The following is a 22,476-nucleotide window of genomic DNA, read 5'->3' on the forward strand; positions in this document are numbered from 1 at the left end:
TGTTAATTATTTATTTGAGTATATTTATATACTTATATTACCTTCATACTTTTCATTAATTATTTCTAATTTGCTATTCTTGTTCAGTATGCTGTCCTTTACAGTTCTTTATGTCCCTTGTATATCAATTTTTTTTTCCTGTAAGTTCATTTCTTTTTTTTTTTTTTTTGGAACCATTATCTACCTTGGATCATAATAACAAACTGAGGGGAGGGAGAAAAGACTAGTTTCTGGTTTATACCTTATAAAGCTTTTAGGATGTTAGAGAGAGAGGTAGGGGATGCCTCAAAGTACCAATCTACTGCTTTTATGATCTGGTTTCATTTGTCCACACACCTCCTTATATTAAAATGTAACATGCCCTTTTGAAAATGTTTCTATACCTCCACTTAAGGCCTGCTTAATTCTAAGATTCATGTTTCAAAGTTAAAATTACTAAATCCATATAATGACCATATGATCACAGAGGGTCAGAAGCAATTAAATTCTTGGGAGTGAAGCACCATATACACCTGTTGCTCATCCTTCATTCAGTCTGCCCTCTAGTGCAACATTGTTTTTATTCTCACTTCTTCATACAAAGATCAGCTATTGTTATTTTTGCTCTTTAGAACCAGAGTATAATATGCCTAATATGAAGGAGAGAAATGTATTTATATAGAATATCTTTTCACATTATATTATTATAGTAAAACTGCCCCCCACCACCTTTCTCCAGTGCTTGCTTGCTTGCTTGCTTGCTAGCTTTTCCTTCTTTCTTTCTTTCTTTCTTTCTTTCTTTCTTTCTTTCTTTCTTTCTTTCTTTCTTTCTTTCTTTACTTCTTTCTTTCCTTCTTTCTTTTGTCAACAGCAGGATCTATTCCTTTTGCATTTCCAGGGAATTATTAATATTTTAATACTAATTTCTGGCATAAAAATATTTTTTAATTTGTATAGGTGGCAGGAGAACAGTAGCCTATATTTATTAATACTCCTGTCAAGAAATAGCAGCTTCTCATGTACTTCTGTTTACATATTTTGTTACTCCTGAATTTTTAATCTTTTGGTTTAGGTTTGTACTGACTAGAATAGAAGGACAATATTTCATATGTGCAGTATATATATTATATATATTTATATAATAAGCTTATATACACAATTCCCTCTATGATAGTACATATATAAGTGTATAGACATAATACACACATACAATCATATAATCTTATACATATCCACAATATGAGACTCTGTGAAAGAAGTTCTTTAAAATGCTGATCTTCAAATAAAAGATTAATGTCTAATCTGTAAGTTGTGATCTTTATTTTGGCTATATATTTGGGACTTCTTATTTATAAATTAGCAGCATAATTTTATTGATATTATACAATTTAAGTGAGTAAATGCCAGAGTCCAATCATTGAGCTCTGGATCTATGCATAAGTGTGATTCTTGGCCAAAAAGAGCAATTGATGGTTGACTCAGTCTTACGCATAACCCTGAGGGAATAAATCTCTTTATTGGCCTTCCTATATAAATCTTTCCATTTATATAACCTTTCCATAAAAGTAAGCTTTATCTTTGACATATTAAACACTTACTTTGTTCATTAATTTTTTCATTGAATCATTGTTTAGAATGCTTAAAGCATAACATTTAGTCCAGTAAATTCACTTTTACACCAAACTTCAAATATAATAAGTGAAAATATATTTTATTTCTTATCCAAGTGTATTATATTCCTTTGGTATGGCTACTATAACAGAATATTATAGATTGGGTAACTTAAACAATAGATATTAACTCTCTGTCAGTTTTGGAGACTGGAAGTTCAAGATCAAGACGCTGACGGGGTTGGATTCTTCTAAAACCTCTCTCTTTGGCCACCTTCTCTGGGGGTGCATGTGGTCTCTCTTCTGCATGCACATGTGTACCTAGTGTCTCGTGTGTCCTCATTTCCTGTTATAAAGACTCAAGCTTAGTTAGATTAAGGCTCACTGCGATGGCCTTATTTTAACTTAATTACCCGTTTAAAGGCATCTATCTCCAAATACAATCACATTCTCAGGTATTGAGGGTTAGGATGTCAACAAATGAATTTGAGGGGGATACAATTTAGCCCATAGCACCAAGAATTCTGCTAAGTAAATGTTTTTCATAACATTAGTGCAGAAAAAATATAGCATTGTGTAATAAAAAAATAAATACTTTCAAAAATTATTTAATTCTGTAGAATAGAATCACAGAGCAATTCAATGAAAATGAAGGAGACTATCTTTTATTTCTTGGTATAATACTTAGGAAATAATAGTAGAAATATAAATATAATAGTAGAAAGGGTATTTGATTTGAGAACAGGTGATAAGCCTTTTATTTATATGTATTTTTTTTTTTTTTTTGAGACAGAGTTTCTCTCTGTGGCCCAGGCTGGAGTACAGTGGCGTGATGATAACTCATTGCAGCCTGGATCTCCCAGGCGTAAGCAATTCTCTCATCTCAACCTCTTGAGTAGCTGGACTACAGGCACTTCCACTCCTGGCTAATTTTTGTATTTTTTGCAGAGACAGGGTTTCGCCATGTTGCCCAAGCTGGTTCCAAACAACTGGGCTCAGGTGATTCTCCTGCCTTGGCCTCCCAAAGTGCTGAGATTATAGGCGTGAGTCATTGCATCTGGTCCAGTATACTTTCATACTGAGATAATGATCGTTATTAAGCCCCTTGACCCCTATAAGCCCTGTCATTTTTTTCATTGCATGTTTATGGAATAATGTTTTGAGAGATCAAATGAATTATATATTTGCAAGTTCTAATATAATAAAATTGTAAATAATCATTATTGTTTGATATTACTATAATAATTATCATCATGTTTGTGTAACATACATTTGACAAAAAATAAATGCATATTTTCTGTGTAATTTTAATTTTTTTTTTTTTTTATTATACTTTAGGGTTTTAGGGTACATGTGCACAATGTGCAGGTTTGTTACATATGTATCCATGTGCCATGTTGATTTCCTGCACCCATTAATTCGTCATTTAGCATTAGGTGTATCTCCTAATGCTGTCCCTCCCCCCTCCCCCCACCCCACAACAGTCCCCGGAGCGTGATGTTCCCCTTCCTGTGTCCATGAGTTCTCATTGTTCAATTCCCACCTATGAGTGAGAACATGCGGTGTTTGGTTTTTTGTCCTTGCGATAGTTTACTGAGAATGATGTTTTCCAGTTTCATCCATGTCCCTACAAAAGACACGAACTCATCATTTTTTATGGCTGCATAGTATTCCATGGTGTATATGTGCCACATTTTCTTAATCCAGTCTATCGTTGTTGGACATTTGGGTTGGTTCCAACTCTTTGCTATTGTGAATAGTGCCGCAATAAACATACGTGTGCATGTGTCTTTATAGCAGCATGATTTATAGTCCTTTGGGTATATACCCAGTAATGGGATGGCTGGGTCAAATGGTATTTCTAGTTCGAGATCCCTGAGGAATCGCCACACTGACTTCCACAATGGTTGAACTAGTTTACAGTCCCACCAACAGTGTAAAAGTGTTCCTATTTCTCCACATCCTCTCCAGCACCTGTTGTTTCCTGATTTTTTAATGATGGCCATTCTAACTGGTGTGAGATGGTATCTCACTGTGGTTTTGATTTGCATTTCTCTGATGGCCAGTGATGAGGAGCATTTCTTCATGTGTTTTTTGGCTGCATAAATGTCTTCTTTTGAGAAGTGTCTGTTCATGTCCTCTGCCCACTTTTTGATGGGGTTGTTTGTTTTTTTCTTGTAAATTTGTTTGAGTTCATTGTAGATTCTGGATATTAGCCCTTTGTCAGATGAGTAGGTTGCAAAAATTTTCTCCCATTGTGTAGGTTGCCTGTTCACTCTGATGATAGTTTCTTTTGCTGTGCAGAAGCTCTTCAGTTTAATGAGATCCCATTTGTCGATTTTGGCTTTTGTTGCCATTGCTTTTGGTGTTTTAGACATGAAGTCCTTGCCCACGCCTATGTCCTGAATGGTATTGCCTAGGTTTTCTTGTAGGATTTTAATGGTTTTAGGTCTAACATATAAGTCTTTAATCCATCTTGAATTAATTTTTGTATAAGGTGTAAGGAAGGGATCCAGTTGCAGCTTTCTACATATGGCTAGCCAGTTTTCCCAGCACCATTTATTAAATAGGGTATCCTTTCCCCATTTCTTGTTTTTGTCAGGTTTGTCAAAGATCAGATAGTTGTAGCTATGCGGCATCATTTCTGAGGGCTCTGTTCTGTTCCATTGATCTATTAAGCTGATTAGCAACTTCAGCAAAGTCTCAGGATACAAAATTAATGTACAAAAATCACAAGCATTCTTGTACACCAATAACAGACAAACAGAGAGCCAAATCATGAGTGAACTCCCATTCACAATTGCTTCAAAGAGAATAAAATACCTAGGAATCCAACTTACCAGGGATGTGAAGGACCTCTTCAAGGAGAACTACAAACCACTGCTCAATGAAATAAAAGAGGATACAAACAAATGGAAGAACATTCCATGCTCATGGGTTGGAAGAATCAATATCGTGAAAATGGCCATACTGCCCAAGGTAATTTATAGATTCAATGCCATCCCCATCAAGCTACCAATGACTTTCTTCACAGAATTGGAAAAAACTACTTTAAAGTTCATATGGAACCAAAAAAGAGCCTGCATCGCCAAGTCAATCCTAAGCCAAAAGAACAAAGCTGGAGGCATCACGCTACCTGACTTTAAACTATACTACAAGGCTACAGTAACCAAAACAGCATGGTACTGGTACCACAACAGAGACATAGATCAATGGAACAGAACAGAGCCCTTCTGTGTAATTTTAAATGGAAATAATTAGTATTCTGTTGAAGAACTTTATGAGACCCTTTTCAGTAATTTAGAAATACTCCTAATTCTGTGAAAATTAATGTATATTTTTAAGAACCTATTATGTATAAAAAGCTAGATTGGGTGTTGTGCATGATACAACTGTAAATAAAACATATTCCAGTTTTTAAGACAATTGTTTCTAGTAAAAGTAATATACCAAATTGAATATGGATGGTTCCTGAAAGATAACTCTACATGAAGTGTGGTTGTAGCCCATGAGAGTTTGTAGAAAGTCATGATTGTAACTGTTTGGTGCAGAGTGAGGAGATAAGAAAATACATTTTGAGAAGATAATTGAAAAGGAGAGAAATGGGAGGAAATGAGACCAATGTAAGAATTCATAGTATGAGTTTGAGTGAGAAGTAATTAGGTCCTGAAATAAAGTAAAATTTGAAAACTAGATAAAGGAAAGATAAATGACATAAATATTTAAATGCAGGGGTTGCAAGCTGTTAGAATATTCTTTTCCTGCCACCTTCACTTTGTGACAGTACTCATTCTACCTTGCATCATCAGCAACAATAGTTGTATTCTTCTTTTGACCCTGTATTTATGGAGGTGGTAATACTACTACATTTTGTTTTCCTCCCACCAAATAGCATGAGAACAATTCCATAAACCATTCATATTAAGCTTAAAGAATTGAATTGCACTGAAACAATGCAATTGTTGAAACAAATGGAATCAAAAATTTTCATATTAGCTGATAGTGGGGGAGGAAAGTAAAAAAGGGTAATGCCATTTATATAAATATAAATTGCAAAAAAGAAAGTTTTCTTGGGGAAGAGGTTTAATTCACTCTGGGCTGGGTCTAGTTTAAGAGGCTGGGATTAAGTAGATGGCAATGTTAAATAAATTATTGGACATTTTATTGTCCCTTAGGAGAATATTTCTATCCTTCCTAGATGTAGGAAAAGATCTCCCTACATTTGAAGTATAAGTGAGGGAAAGGGGTTCCATTAACACATTATTATTCTAGTTTTTAAACTGATGGTCTTACCAAGGTGAGGTTGATAAGAAAACGCAATGGTAGAACATTAAGATAATCAAAAGTTAGAAGGCAGGGAAAAGGAAAAAAACAACAACATTTTAAAGTAGATTAGAAAGGTGGAACCAGAAAAGTAAAGTGTTTTATGCCAAGGAGAGGGGCAGATGTCCTGAAGTCTAGCTAAAGAATGTGAGGAAACCATTGGTCTGTGACTGTAAAGCTTCAGTGTACAAATAGGAAGGAACAACTTGAAAGGTCAAGATAGAAAAAGACAAGAAAGAGAAAGCATACTTTTTGGAAAGAGGACTTGGAAAGAGGACAAAACAGCACATGACCAGGCAACAGAACAGAGGGGGTAAAAACAGAATGGAGTAGTTTTGAGAATTTACAACATAGGCATAAGCTATTTGATGGAACCAATTTTAATGGCTTCAGCAAAGTTGAAAGCAATGTCACCTGATGACAGAGAACAAGTAACAAAGTATTTCAATGACAAAGAAAAGTAAAAAATATTTTATATGGACGCACTAAGAGGTAAGCACAAATTACAATTAACAAAGAAGACTCGTGTGACCCATCATTAATAATAAACTCTGGGAATTTAAAGATTTGAATTCTAGAAGGAATTTTGCCTCTGAAACATGAGATGCTAATACTAAGTGAACAATTTAAGGCTTCACTTTTGCATTTTCCAACTGTAAAATATTTTCTAACAGTATTTATCTGATCAAAATAACTTTATGAGTCCTAATGAATCCACAGCAAACTCCTAGTGAATCATAGTGACTCTCACTGAAAGTGAATGCTTCAGGACTTTGAAAAATAATAGTTACTCTACAGCCATTTATAACCTGAACCATGCTATTATAATATAAATCTCAAGGAAAAAGACTTCAAAATGTTGTGTTATGCATATTTTGTAAATAAATAATATGTAATATACATGTATACACACATGTCCATAGTTAAATTATGTTTAAAGAACAAATTTTTTACTGTTGTTAAGTAACAGAAGAACAGATTTAGATCAAATTACTTAAAATTAACATCAAAAAGTATTATTGGTATAAATTAATTGAAATAAATTTGCACAACCAGTTATTTTGAGAATGTATATCTAAGTATTTATTAGATTGGTTTTTTATTACGGTTACTAGGTGGTTTATGTAGATATGTATTTTATGTTTTCTGAACACATAAATTGAAAAATAATTGTCAGATACAACTAATGAATCCTTTTGATTTTGCATTTTGTGGTTCTATATCACAGACTTACTTTTGTTTGCTCCATTTTGAATGATGCCTTACTTTATTATCATTACAATGATTATTTCTTGTTGGGCTTTTATATAAATTTCAAGTTTATTCAGTTTCTACTTCTAGTTGTTTAAATTTAAGAGAATATTTGCATTTCCTGAAACTATAGCTCTTTAATTCTATAACATTACTTGTCCTGGATTATTAAAATGCAGGTTCATATGACTTCCGTTAAGGTTCTTCATGCATCTCCACTTCTCTCTCTGTGAAATACCTTCAACAGAAACTGTTAAAAAGGAAGAACTTCTCTTTCCCCAAATGGCCACAGTAAAGGGAAGTAATAGACTGACAAGGCTTTTAGATGTAAGAAAATGACTTCTGGATTAATTACTCCCTAAAACTTTATATACAAAAAGTCTTTGATACTCTAAGTTTCCTTATTAAACTAATGAGTTTACTCTTGCCTATACCTGTTTCCCCATCCTTGATTTTACTTTTCCAAACTCTTACTGTGTAAACTGCCTAATTTTGCTATGTATGAGATACATGGACACACTCAACAACTATACTATATTAGGTAGGAAATCATATTATTGTGTGTGAGATGCATGGTAAAAGGAGTGTATGCAGTCTTCTGGGAAAAAATCATTAATAAGTATTACCTTGTTTAAAAGATTTTAGAAACCGTGAAATACAAAAGCAGGGCATGTGTACATATTTGTACTTTTAATGCTTGAGTGCAATATGTAACTACAGCTTTATGAAAACTTAAGCAACATGTATATATATGCATATATAAATTAATAAACTTTATTTTAGAGCATTTTAAAGTTCACAGCAATATTGAACAGAAAGTAGAGAAAGTTATAGTATACCCACCAGTCAACACACATGCACAATCTCTCCCACTATCAATATGCTGCACCAGAATGGTTGTATTTGTTACTATTGATGGACTTAACACTGGCAAATCATTATCACCCAATGTCCATAGCTTATATTGTTTCACTCTTGATATTGTATTTTTTGGGTTTTGAAAAATGTGTAATGATACTTATCTACCATTATAGTGTAATGCAAAATAATTTCACTGCCCTAATCCTGTGTTCTCCCTATTCATCCCTCCCTCCTTCCCTCCCTTCCTCCTCCTCCTCCTTCTTCCCCCGCTTCTTCTTTTTCTTTTTTCTTTTCTTTTTTTTTTTTTTTTTTTTTTTTTTTTGTGAGACAGAGTCTCGCTCTGTCGCCCAGGCTGAAGTGCAATAGTGCAATCTAGGCTCACTGCAACCATCGCCTCCTGAGTTCAAGCGATTCTCCTGCCTCAGCCTCCCCAGTAGCTGGGACTACAGGCATGTGCCACCATGCCTGGCTAATTTTTTTGTGTTTTTTAGTAGAGGCTGGGTTTCACCATGTTAGCCAGGATGGTCCCGATCTCCTGACCTCGTGATTCTCCCTCTGCCTCCCCAAGTGCTGGGATTACAGGCGTGAGCCACTGCACCCGGCCCCCTCTCTTCTTCTTAACCCATTAACAATCACTTTTTTTTTTAATGACTCCATAGTTTTGCCTTTTCCAGAATATCATACAGTTGGAATTATACAGTAAGTAGTCTTTCAAGACTGGCTTCTTGCACTGAGTAATAGTAATTTTATTTTCTTTCATGTGTTTTCTTTCTTGGGTAGAGAGTTCATTTCTATTTAATAAATAGTACTGATTCCATTGAGTTGGTATACCTCAGTTTATTTATCCACCCATCTCATGAAAAACATCTTGGTGGCTTTTAAATCTTGGCAATTATGAATAAAGCTGCTGTAAACATTCATAAATAGGATTTTGAGTGAACATAAGTTTTCAGCTCGTTAGGGTGAATATCAAGAAACATGATTGCTGGATTATATGAGAAGAGTAAGTTTGGTTTTATAAGAAACTGTCAAGCTGTCTGCTAAAGTGTCTTCCAAAATGGCACCATTTTGCATTCCCACTAGCAATGAGTGAGAGTTCCTGTTGTTCCACATTCTTACTAATGTTAGATGTTGTCAGTGTTCTGGATATTGCCATTATAATAGATGTGTGGTGGAATCTTAATGTTGTTTTAGTTTGCAATTCCTTAATGATATATGATGCTAAAAAATTTTCATAAGCTTTCTATCTATAGCTCTTCCTTGGTAAGGTGTCTGTTTTGATCTCTTCTCCATTTTTAAAATGCGTTGTTCATAAATTTTAAGAGTTCTCTGAATATTTTGGGTAATAGTTCTTTATTGGAAGGTTTTTCGCAAATATTTTTTTCCCAGTCTGTCATGTCTTCTCTTGACATTATCTTTTGCAGAGCAAGGTTTTAAATTTTAACAAAGTCCAGCTTATGAGTTATTTCTTTTTTTTCTTTCTTTTCTTTTCTTTCTTTTTTTTTTTTTTTTTTTGAGGCGGAGTCTCACTCTGTCACCAAGGTTGGAGTGCAGTGGCGCAATCTCAGCTCACTGTATGCTCCGCCTCCCGGATTCATGCCATTCTCCTGCCTCAGCCTCTCCAAGTAGCTGGGACTACAGGCGCCCGCCACCACGCCCAGCTAATTTTTTTGTATTTTTAGTAGAGACGGGGTTTCACCATGTTAGCCAGGATGGTCTCAATCTCCTGACCTCATGATCTGCCCGCCTTGGCCTCTCAAAGTGCTGGGATTACAGGCGTGAGTCACCACGCCAGGCCCAAGTTATTTATTTTATAGATAATGCTTTTGGTATTATATCTAAAAAGTCGTCCCCATACCCAAAGTTACCTAGATTTTCTCCATTGCTATCTTCTATAATTCGTATAGGTTAGTATTTTATATTTCACTTTATGATCCATTTTGTATTTTTTTGTGAAATGTGTAAGGTCTGTGTCTAAATTCATTTTTCTTTTTATAAAGTTTTTCTAGCACTATTTGCTCCATTGTATTGACTTTTTTCCTCTATCGAAGATGAGGTGACTATATTTATGTTGGGGTACTTCTGGTCTATCTATTTTGTTCTATTGATCAACTTACCTGTTTTTCCACCAATACCACACTGTGTTGATTACTGTAACTTTACAGTAAGTCTTGACATTGGGTAGTGTCAGCCCCCTTACTTTGTTCTTCCCTTTTTTGATTTGAATTGAGTATTATGGGCCTTTTGCCTCTCCACATAAACTTTAGGCTCAGTTTGCCAAAATGCATATAATAATTTGCTAAGATTTTGTTTAGAATTGTATTGACTTTGTAGATAAAGTTGAAAAAAACTGACACCTTGACAATATTCAGTCTTCCTATCCATGAACATTAATATCTCTCCATTTATTTGGTTCTTTTTTTGAAATCATTCCTCAGAGTATTATAATTTTTCTCATATAGACCTTGTGCATATTTTGTGAGATTTATACCTAAGTATTTAATTTTGGAGGGTCCTAATGCAAATAGTAATGTATTGTTTTTAATTTCAAATTACATTTGCTGGTATATAGGAAAGTAACTATCATTTGTATATTAACTATGAATCCTAAAACCTTGTTCTAATTGTTTATTGGTTCCAAGAGGGGGTTGTAGGTATGTGGCCTTATTTCTGGATTCTCTATTCTGTTCCATTGGTCTATGTGTCTGTTTATGTACCAGTACCATCCCATTTTGGTTACTGTAGCCTTGTAGTATAGTTTGAAGTCAGTAATGTAATGCCTCTAGCCTTGTTCTTTTTGCTTAGGAGTGCCTTGACTATTCAAGCTCTTTTTTTGGTTCCATGTGAATTTTAAATTTTGTTTTTTTCTAGTTCTGTGAAGAATGTTATTAGTAGCTTCATCAGAATAGCATGAATCTGTAAATTGCTTTGGGCATTATGGCCACTTTAATGATACTGATTTTTCCTACCTATGAGTATAGAATGTTTATTTGTTTGTGTCGTCTTTGATTTCTTTGAGGAGTGTTTTGAAATTCTCATGGTAAAGATCTTTTACCTCCCTGATTTGCTGTATTTCTAAAGATTTTATTCCTTTGGTGGCAGTTGTGAATGGGATTGCATTTTTAATTTGGCTCTTACCTTGGCTGTTGCTTGTGTATAGGAATGCTAGTTATTTTCATATGTTGTTTTTGTACCTGAAACCTTGCTGAAGTTGTTTACCAACTTATTGAGCTTTTGGGCTGAGAACGCAGAGCTTTCTAGATATAGAATCATGTCATCTACAAACAGGGATACTTTAATCTCTCTCTTTCTGCTTAGGTGTCGTTTATTTTTTTCTCTTGCCACATTGCTCTTGTCACGACTTTCAATACTATTTTGAATAGGAGTGGTGAGAGAGGGCGTCCTTGCCTTGAGCCAGTTTTCAAGGGGAATGCTTCCAGCTTTTGCCTATTTAGTATGATGTTGGCTTTGGGTTTGTCAGATAGCTCTTATTATTTTAAGATATGTTCCTTCAATATCTAATTTGTTGAGAGTTTTTAACATGAGAAGATGTTGAATATTATTGAAGCCTTTTCTGCATCTATTTAGATAATCATGTGGTTTTGTCTTTAGTTATTTTTATATGATGAATCACATTAGTTGATTTGTGTATGCTGAACCAACCTTGAATCCCAGGGAAAATGCCTACTTGATTGTGGTGGATTAGTTTTTGATGTGCTGCTAGATTCAGTTTACTGGTATTTTGTTGAGGATTTTGCGTCAGTGTTCATCAAGGATATTATCCTAAAGTTTTCTTTTTTTGTTGTACCTCTGCCAGGTTTTGGTATCAGAATGATGTCAGCCTCATAGAATAAGGTAGGGAGGAGTGCTTCCTCCTCAATTTTTTGAAATAGTTTCAGTAGGAATGGCACCAGCTCTTCTTTGCACATCTAGTAGAATTTGGTTGTGATTCTCTCTGGTCCTGGGCTGGTTTTTTGATTGACAGGCTACTTATTACTGATTAAATTTTGGAGTTCATTATTGTTCTTTTCAGGGAATTAATTTATTCCTGGTTTAGTTTTTGGAGTTTGTATGTGTCCAGTAATTTATTCATTAATTTACCAATTTCTTCTAGATTTTCACATGTGTGTACAAGGTGTTCATAACAGTCTTTGATGGTTATTTGTATTCCTGTGGGGTCAGTGGTAATATTCTCTTCATTATTTCTCATTGTGGTTATTTGGATCATCTCTCCTTTTCTTTATTAGTCTAGCTAGTGGTCTATTTATTAATTTTTTTTTTTTTCAAAAAATCCACTCCTGCCTTCATTGATCTTTTGAATAGTTTTTCATGTCTCAGTCTCCTTCAGTGCAGGTCTGATTTGGGTTATTTCTTGTCTTTTCCTAGCTTTGGGCTTGGTTTGCTCTTGCTTCTCTAGTTCTTTTAATTGTGATGTTAGGTTGTTAAATTGAGTTCTTTCTAACATTTTGATGTGGGCATTTAGTGCTATAAATGTGTCCCAGAAATTCTGTGTCCCAGAAATTCTGGCATGTTATATCTTTGTTCTCATTCATTTCAAAGAACTTCTTGATTTCTGCCTTAGTTTCATTATTTACCTCAAAGTCATTCAGGAGCATGTTGTTTCATTTCCATCTAGTTGTATGGTTTTGAGCAATTTTCTTAGTCTTGAATTCTATTTTATTGTGCTGTGGTCCCTGAGAGTGGTTGATATGACAGGGGGTTCTTTTAAATTTGCTGAGGATTCTTTTATATCTGATTGTGTAGTTGATTTTAGAGTATATGACAAGTGTAGAAGAGAATAATGTATATTCTGTTGTTTTGGGGTGGAGAGTTCTGTAGATGTCTACCTGATCCATTCAGTCAGCTGCTGAATATCTTTCAAGTCCTGAATATCTTTGTTAATTTTCTGACTCAATGATCTGTCTAATGATATCAGTGAGGTGTTGAAGTTTCCCACTATTATTGTGTGGGAATCTAAGTCTCTTTGAATGTCTCCAAAAACTTGATTTAGGAATCTGGGTGCTCCTATGATGGATGCATATATATTTATTATAGTTAGTTCTTCTTGTTGAATTGAACCCTTTACTATTATTTAATGCCCTTCTTTTTTTATCTTTTTTGATTTAATGTCTGTTTTGTTTGAAATTAGAATTGTTACCCCTGCATTTTTCTTTGTTTCTCTTGCTTGGTAGCTTTTTCACCATCCCTTTATTTTGAGCCAATTACTGTCATTGCACGTGAGATCGGTTTCTTGAAGACAGCATACCATTGGATCTTGCTTCTTTATCCACTTGCCACTCTGTGCCTTTTAACTAAAGGCATTTAGCCCATTTATATTCAAGGTTAGTATTGATATGTGTGGACACACACAATCCTACACCAGATCCCTGCCCTACTGCTAACACCACTACCAGTACAGATGCACATACGGTCGCTAGCAGGGCCATTGGCCCTCAAATCATACTGCCACTGTTGCTGTCGCCAACACCTGCACAGAGGCCAGCACCCTGGCACCCACTAGCACTCCACAGCAGCTAAAAGCGTGTATTCCACCATGCTGCTGCTGCCACTACTTCTGGCACATGCAAATGGGTACACATCCCTCTGCCACTGCCCTGCGAAGTGCTTTGGCTGGCACCACCATTCAGAGTGTTGTGACCAGTGGTCCAGGAGCACCTCAGTGCCTCCAGCACAGCAGGTCCCTAACCTTGAGGAGCCAGAAATCAAAGGTATGACCTAATATCAATGGCTCCCAAACCAGATTTAGAAAATCCAGTCCAGGAGTCCTGACCTGAGCCTTGGCACCCTTAAATCTTCCAGTAATGAAGCCAATTGACTGAACCCACCTTATGTCACAATCAAATGCCCAAGGTCATCAAATAGGATAAAAGAAAAAAATCCAAAGGACAGCAACTTTAACTGCTGAAGGAACATCAGCCCGCAAAGATGAGAAAGAACCAGCACAAGAACTCTGACAACTCAAAAAACTAGAGTGTGTTTCCTCCAAATGACTGCACTAGTTGTCCAACAAGGATTCTTAACTGGGCTGAGATTGCTAAAATGACAGAAATAGAATTCAGAGAGTGAATAGGAATGAAGATCATCAAGGTTCAGGAGAATATTGAAACCCAATATAAAGAAGCAAAGTCAACATTATAGATTCTGACAGATAAAATCGTCAGTATAGAAAAAGAACATAATCAATCTGATAAAGCTGAAAAACACACAATAATAATTTTATATTGCATTTGCAAGTATTAACAGCAGAATAGACCATGCTGAGGAAAGAATCTGAGAGCTTTAAGACTTTTTTTCTGAAATAGGAGAGTCAGAAAAGAATTAAAAAAAAAGAAGAAAAAGGGCCAAACAAAACCTCCAAGAAATATGGGATTAGATAAGGAGACTGAATCTACAACTCATTGGTGTCCCTAAAAGAGACGGGGAGAATAAAAGCAACTTGGGAAATATATTTCAAGATGTGATCCATAAGAACTTCCCCAATCGAGTTCAAGAGGCCAACAATCAAATTCAGGAAATGCAGAGAACTCTCACAAAATATTTCACAAGAAGATTATACTCAAGACACATCATCATCAGATTCTCCAAGGTCAAAATGAAAAAAAAATGTTAAAAGCAGCTAGAGAGAAAGGACAGGTCACCTACAAAAGGTAGCCCATTAGACTAGCAGTGGACAACTCAGCAGAAACCCTATGAGCCAGAAGAGATCGGGGCCTCATATTCAACATTCTTAAAGAAAAGAACTCCCAACCAAGAGTTTCATATCCAGCTAAACTAAGCTTCATAAGCAAAGGAAAAATAAGATCCTTTCCAGACAAGCAAGTGCTGAGGGAATTCATACCTCTAGACCTGCCTTACAAGAGCTCCTGAAAGAAGCACTAAATATGGAAAGGAAAGACAATTACTAGTCACTACAAAACACACTTGTATATTTAGACCACACAAACAAGTTGGCATAATAAACAGCTGAAAACATGATGACAATAAAACAACCACACAAACAAGGTGGCAGGAGATGGAGAGAGTGAAGGGGGAACTGCCAAACACTTTTAAAACCATCAGGTTTTGTGAGAACTCACTCACTGTCATAAGAACAGCATGGTGGAAACTGTCCTTATGATCCAATCACCTCCGCATCAGGTCCCTCCCTTGACATTTTGTGATTGCAATTCCAGATGAGACTTGAGTGGGGACATAAAGCCAAACCATATCAATTGCATATGATATTCCTAGGTGTAGTTTTTTTGTTTGGTTTGGTTTGTTATCTGTCCTGCTTTGTGTTCTCTATACTTTCTGGATATGTAGTTTGATATCTGACATTAACTTGAGGACAATTCCCAGGCATTATTGCCTCATACATTTTTTCTGTTCCTTTCTCTCTTTCTTCTCCTTTTGCTATTCTTATTATGTCTATATTATACATTTTATAATTTTCCCACAGTTCTTAGATATTTTGTTCTGATTTTTTTTCAGTCTATTTCTCTATTTTTCAGTTTGAAAATTTTCCATTTTTGTATTCTCAAGTTCAGAGATTCTTTCCTCAGGTGTGTCCAGTCTACTACTAAAACCATGAAAATCTCGTTATTCATTTCTTTACAATGCCTTGATCTCTAGCATTTCTTTACTAGAATTTCTATCCCTCTGCTTACATTGTCAATCTGTTCTTGCTTGTTGTTTACTTTTTCCATTAAAGGCCATAGAAAAATAATCATTTTTTTAGGAGTTCTTGGCCTGATAATTCCAAACTTACTGCCATATCTGACTCTTGTTCTAATGATTGTTCAGTCTCTTCAAACTTTTTTTTTTCCCTTCTAGTATGCCTTGTAACTTTCTGTTGGAAGGCAGACATGAGGCAGTAAATGTAACTGTAGTAAATAGGCTATTAATAATGTAGTGGGAAGATAGAAGGGGAAGGTAACTTTTTCCAGTCCTATTATTAGATCTCAGGCTTTTGGTGAGCTTCTGCTTCTGGTCTACAATCTCACAGGCCCCTCCTCTGTTTCAGGTGAGGTAGAATGACTGGAAGGAACTGGAATTGTGTATTTCCCTTCTACTACATGGAAGAAAAGACAGAGCTTGAGTTGGGTATTTTCCTTCTCACCAAATAGGTTAGGCTCTGATATAACCCCAGCAATTTAGGCTCTGGTAAAAGAATTTCTCCTGAGGACTGGCCTTGTTGAAAACGATGGTAAATATACTGTGAAGTATTTCAAAATAGGTCCTACACCATGACTGGGTTCCCCTAGAGTTTATCTTTTAGTTTCCCCTCACTTCTGGCACCCAGCAATTCATCAATTCATTATCAGTTTAGGATTTTCCACCTCAGTGGTACTTGTCCCAATTGAGGTTTCTGCTCATGGGTATCTGCTTCAGTAATTTGTGGTTCTCTATATCCATGTATCTGGCTCTCTAATGTTGGGGGCAGCAGTTTGCCCTGTGACATCTCTAAAAGATCTAATAAGCATTGTTGACTCTTCAATTTGTTCACCTTTTTACTTGGTAAGACATAATAAAGACTTTTGACCTCCTTAAATGCTGGGCTGGAAGCAGTATTTTTAAAAATGGCACTGTTGCTAGGAAAGACCAATGAAATCTTAATGTTTAATGATTTTAGTAAGAATGCAGCTTATTTTCTAAAAGTAAGCAACACAAAATATTCTGAGACATCTGATGTTGTTTTCTTTTGTTTAAAATAAATTTTTAAATTATTTTTTTTCTGTGAAGGGGTTTGAAATAATAGTTTTGTATTGTGTTTTCAGTTGGCTATATCAACTTTTAAAAATAGATAAAATTTGACTTGGCTTTATTTAAATAGATTTTTGTTAGTAGCATTTGCTCTGGCAAATCAGCTGGTTATGCTAGCAGTTCTGCTTACTTTTATCAAGTCAGAATGATGCATCAGCTGAAATTTAAGGCTAGAGTCAGTTAAACTGCCATCTCAAAACTAGTCTTTAACATCTGGTTTGATACCTTCTTAACATGATATCTTTTAGATGGATGGTGTTACAGGAAACTCCCCATAGCAAAGGCAACATTCCTGGACATCTGCAGCTTTTTTAGAATCAACAGAAATGCTCTGGTGAAGTAGCTGTGACATCTACCTCAGCAAATGCTGAAATTATGCTAACTGTAAAATGCACTTCCTCTTCCTACTGCAACTGCTCTTTTGGGAAAATTTACTATCACAATGGCCCCAGACTAACATTCTTACTCAGATGCTCACATTTTATCCTAAGTGTTCAAACACCTCCCTGCCTTTCCAGAAAGGAGTGCAGTTGTTTTTCACAGGTGGGCATTTACTCTTCAGCTTTCCTAACTGTGTGAGGTACAAGCATTCTTTTTGTCAACCTATACATGAGATTTGTGTCAGTCTTTTCAGTTTATCACTTTTCAACCAGTTTAGGATTATGAGCTTTACTTTTTACACACATACCAACCAAGGCAAAGGAATATTGGGAATCACATCAAGAGCATTGCTCTCTTCTAACAAATTATCCTTGACATATCTACTCTTAATCTTTTAAAATCATCTTTATATATCCCTTTTTAAATTAACCATCTAACTGCTTCTAGATCTCCTACTATGAAATGTCTAATGGTTGTCTATTTCATATTTACTTAGTGTATTATGCTCATGATTTCTTTGTGCATCAATTGAAATGTCTAATTTATCATCATATTACCCATACAGTTGTTAAAAACATTTCAGACAGATGCCATATTTTTAAAAATATTGTTTTCTGCTATATAAATAAAGATGTTTAGTTAAAAAAATCCTCTTTAGGTTAAAAAGACTATATTGTGTAGAAATAATGTAGAGTGCTTAAAGGAAGTAATTGACATTCCACAGAGTAAGTATCTCAGGGTCCTGTCTTTGATGTGATTGCTAAGAAAACTCTTAGACCTTTCATTTTGAAATTGTTTTTAGAATACCCTTGCTTATGACACAAGAATTAGTTGCTTTATTTATAGTGTTAAAGAAAAAAAAAATCAGTGTTACATGTTAAAACATTGTATGGCAGACTTTCTTCAGGACCTTTGCTATAGCTTTAGGGATCACTGCAATTGGATATTGTAATAGGGAAGATATATTGGGATCAACTCGGAATATATCATGGGCAAGTGGAAATTTATAGCCATGGAGCAGAGTGAGGCTCAGTGGGTGAAAAATTAGTAAAAGGAAACATCAGGGTAAGGAGATTCTGGCTAAACCATCCTAAGAAGATTCTGCTGAAGACAGGCCAAAGTGATCAGACCTTGGGATCTTGTGGGATGATGAAGAATGAGGAACCCAGTGAGCTATTTTGTGTCACTGGACATCAAGAATGGGAGCTTCTTGCTAAACTGACTTAACAGAGTTCTTTGCTAAAACTGTATTTTATGAAGAAGTTCATAGATGTGCCTAGGTGAAGCTTCAAAAGCCTTGGGAAAGTTTGATCAGAGAATATTTGTCAATAGCTATTCCTGTTTTTAGAACAGTTACAAAAATAGTATATAACTTATGCATTATTTTACTTAAAATACCGTGACATTTTTCAAAAAGAAAGGCGATCCTAATGTTAGATTTGTTATTAATGAGGATATTCCGAAAGAACAATCTTTAGGCATCTGAAGGCAATTTCAAAAGAGGAACTTGAAACATTCAAGCAAATTTAAAATAAAGTGACTATTTTAAAAAAAGAACAGCAATTTATATGTATATATTTGAGAATATTCATCTAAAAAGAAGTTCTTTAAAATTTTCATTCTATAGAAAACTATGTGCTTCCTAGACATGGTCACAACACTCATATGGAAAGTAAAGATAGTAAGAAACATTCTAATGAAAATAATAAATGCTTTTTATGAAAGATTTCACATTTTATGTTAGTTTTCTCAGAAAGGATAGAAAATCTGAATGATAAAGACAAATAGTTAAAGTAAAAGTTCAAATACTATTGTATTACAGTCTAAGATGTTGTTATTACTGGCATTGATTCCCTAGTTATTAAGTGTCAGAGTAAATAAATCTTTGTTTTTATAAAATCCTTATAAGGAAATGAAATAAATGTGAGTACTGAATTTTTATTTCATAGAAAACTGAGGGTAAACTAGTTCCTTTATTTTTAGTTTATCTGATAATAGACAGCTAAAATAATACTCTTTACAAGATAATTATGTAAATATATTACAAATAAATAATTCATCTACATATTGTTGACTGAACTTTAGTTTTATTTCAGATAATTTTTATATTTAATACTGTTTTCACTAATGCTATTCGATAGCTTTCAGTTAGTAGTTTGCTAATTAATATTTAAAGTAAAATATTAAAACCCATTAATAATAATCGAGGTGATGTCCTAGAATTTTACTGTTTGTTCTTTCAGAGGCTTGTTAGTATTTTTTCAGACTCCTATATTATGTTCAATTTTCACTTTGCACCATATTTTCAGGTGATGTTTCTTTTATTTAACTAAATTCATCCGTATCTAATTCTCATACATTTTTAGTCACAGCTGAGCTCCCCTGCTTATGTATTAAGAAGGTTGAATTATAATTATAATTTCTTTAAAGTGTCCTTGAAACTTCACCCAATCTAGAATGAATTTTGAATTTTAAAAAATTAGTTTTGTGAGTGGCAGTCAGTTTTGTTTTAAATAGTAGCATAGACCTTTCTTCACTTGTTTCAAACACAGCGTGGCCAGGATGCTGATACATTCGGAAAAAAAAAAAAAAACTATGGATATAAATATGCCAACATTTTATTGATTTTTAGAAGGGTAGATTTAGATATTAATATAAATAATTTATATTATTTTTAAACTTCACTGGCTCTATCAAGCATAGTTCTCTTGGTTCATAAAATTCATTCTTTTTCTTTTCCTTCTAAGTGAGTCTGTCTATATAACACACACATACACACACACACAACATATATTTATATATAAAAATTTAGCAAATAACTTATGTACATATAACTGGGTAATATTTCAAAACAGAGTCCATAAATCAAGAAAGAAAACTCCATACACAGTTGTTAATGAATTAAAACCATGACTCATTTCTCGGTGAAGTAGTTATTTCTTATTCTAAAATTTGATAAAATTGGCTAAATACAGACATACACACACAGGTACACGCATACATTTTCTGTGACTACACTTTGAGAGCCTGGTCTCCTAGTTACTTTTGCATACTATTGTATCTTACATTTTGGTAATCCAAATGTGAGTAAGTCATGATTGTGCCACTGCATTCCAGCCTGTGTGGCAGAGTGAGAGCATGTCTCTAAAAATAAACAAACAAACAAACTTAATGCAAAAGAAATTGGATACATTTTCATGATTGATTTGAATGTTTCCTTCAACTATTCTATAATAACTTCATGCATAGTTCATACTGTCAGAATTAAGAAAGATGTATTATTGATTTTTTTTCTGGAGACATCTTCAATATTATATTTTTTATAATCTAGTGTTCCATTGCCATTGTACCTTCATCACTTGATTCAGTCACTTCATTCATTTCTTCAAATATTTATAGAGCAAATGGGTAGACAACTAGCTATGCCTGCTAGAGCTTTGGCATCAGTTATTATTTTCTTTTTTAATCTTTAGCATAATAGAGAGCCATGTTTTCTATCTTAAGAGTAACAGAGCTTTATAAGTGAGTTAATAAAGTAAGAGTTGATATGATCAAGATTGAGATTTAGGAAAATCATGCTGGCTCAGTGTAGTGAACAGATTGAAAGGGACAGTGGTGGATATGAGAATAGTTGTTAGAGTGTTGCAAGAATGCAGGAGTGGTTAAGAGAATGGTATGCTGGAAAGTGGCCAAGTAACCTGTGTCCCAAAAAATTAATTTAAATTTAAAATACATGGTGATCACTGGTATATTTTCTCAGATTTATTTCACTAAGGAATCTAGTGGGCTAATTGGAAAATAAGTAAATGAAATCATGAAGAAAATTCTTTGATTAATTCTGTTGTGAAGGGAAAGAGAGAAAGTATGGTAACTACTGTGGAAAGTATGTTAACTAGTGGAAAGAAAAATAAGACCTGAAAGGCTTGAACATGTTTAAATGTTGTCAGTAAAAAGGGAGTGGTAATTAAATAAATAAATAATTATATAAGATTCCTGTAAGTAATGTAAGAATGTGATGGAATTTAAAGCAGAAAATGAAGGATTCGCTGTGGCTTGTAGGGTAACAAACAGAAGGAGAAGAGGAGAGATTTTGACAGACAGTCTTTGACATAAGAAGGTTTTGGATTGATTTTTGAGTGTGTTTCCATAAACGGTTTTATTTTCCTCTGTAAAGTAAAACCCAGGTCAACTACTAAAAGTGAGTTGAGTCCACAGAAAGTTTTGAGTGTCAGGAAAGGAGCAATTTGAAATTGACGTTGTAGAGAATAAGTTGAAAGAGATACTAAGCTTTCTGGGCAGGGTTGAACATGTCCTTCATGTTAGTACTCTTGTTAATATCACTTTTTCCAGCAATGCTGTACTGCTTCAGATTCAGAAGACATTGATAGTTGAGTTACTCCAGGGCTGGGGTTGGGTTAAACAGTTCAAACGAGAGAGTTTAGTGAGTTTAAGATATTGGCAAAAGTAATATTGAGATTTATGTCATGGAAAAATCATCTGAACGTGGTATAATATAAAAAAGTAGAAAAATCTAATGAATCTAAAGACTGTTGGTCTTTAATGGGCATGAGGCTCCAGTGGGATTGGAAAATATTACCAGTAAAGACACTGAATACACAAAGTGGGGAGAAAAAATAGTCTAAAATAATAGAGCAGGAAAGTTGAGTAATTCATTTTGAAAGTAAAGTAAATTCAGGTGTTGAAAATAGCGTTATGTGACCATGATTGGCTGAAGCACTAAGAAAAGTGTTGGTAACGATTTTGAATGACTGACAAGTTACTCTGAGTCCTGTGTAAAGGGCACTCTGTGTGAAGGACTCTGAGTGACTTTTCAGTTTCAAGCTGGTGAAAGAGAAACAGCGGTAGGCTGGAAATGACTTGTACTGATTTTCAGGAAATAAATTTACAGAAATTTTATGATTTGGCTGACATAATACCTGTAGCTTGAAATCATTAATAGTGGATATAAAATCAGCAAGTACCACAAGTAAAAATAAAGCAAATAAAAATTGGCAAACACTACAAATCAGGACAAGTCTCCCTTTTCCAGAGAGACAACTGTTAAACATTTACCAGTTCATCACTGAGGAGAAGCAAACATCTGTATCCAGGAAATCAATAGAAGAGTAGTAAAATAAATCAGGTAGTAATATTGAATGGTACGAACCTTAAAAGAACAGGGTTTTGTACCTTTGCTTGCTTTCAAGAGGAGTGTGGAATGTGTGATCTAGAAGTAGGAAAGAAACAAGAAGGATGCATTTCCCATTCTTGATATATGTGGAGTGTGAAATACATTTTTCATTAATGT

The 22,476-nt window shown here is 34.5% G+C and overlaps 1 protein-coding gene across 7 annotated transcripts in view; it reads left to right on the forward strand.

The window, feature by feature from the left end:
* The window catches only part of GRIK2 (glutamate ionotropic receptor kainate type subunit 2), a 677,547-nt gene that overhangs the window by 609,575 nt on the left and 45,496 nt on the right, over positions 1-22,476 (forward strand). Inside the window, exons 15-16 of one of the 7 annotated variants that reach the window (XM_055259892.2) lie at positions 2,383-2,454; positions 7,343-12,305. The exons of 5 other annotated variants lie outside the window; for them this stretch is intronic. In XM_055259892.2, coding sequence (XP_055115867.1) covers positions 2,383-2,454; positions 7,343-7,396 — 126 coding nt within the window. In that variant the 3' untranslated portion in view covers positions 7,397-12,305. Of the gene's footprint in view, positions 1-2,382; positions 2,455-7,342; positions 12,306-22,476 lie in introns of those variants that run through there. One more of the 7 variants, XM_055259897.2, reaches the window with a different exon arrangement.

The sequence above is a fragment of the Symphalangus syndactylus genome, chromosome 2 (genome assembly GCF_028878055.3).
Source record: "Symphalangus syndactylus isolate Jambi chromosome 2, NHGRI_mSymSyn1-v2.1_pri, whole genome shotgun sequence".
Taxonomy (NCBI): domain Eukaryota; kingdom Metazoa; phylum Chordata; class Mammalia; order Primates; family Hylobatidae; genus Symphalangus; species Symphalangus syndactylus.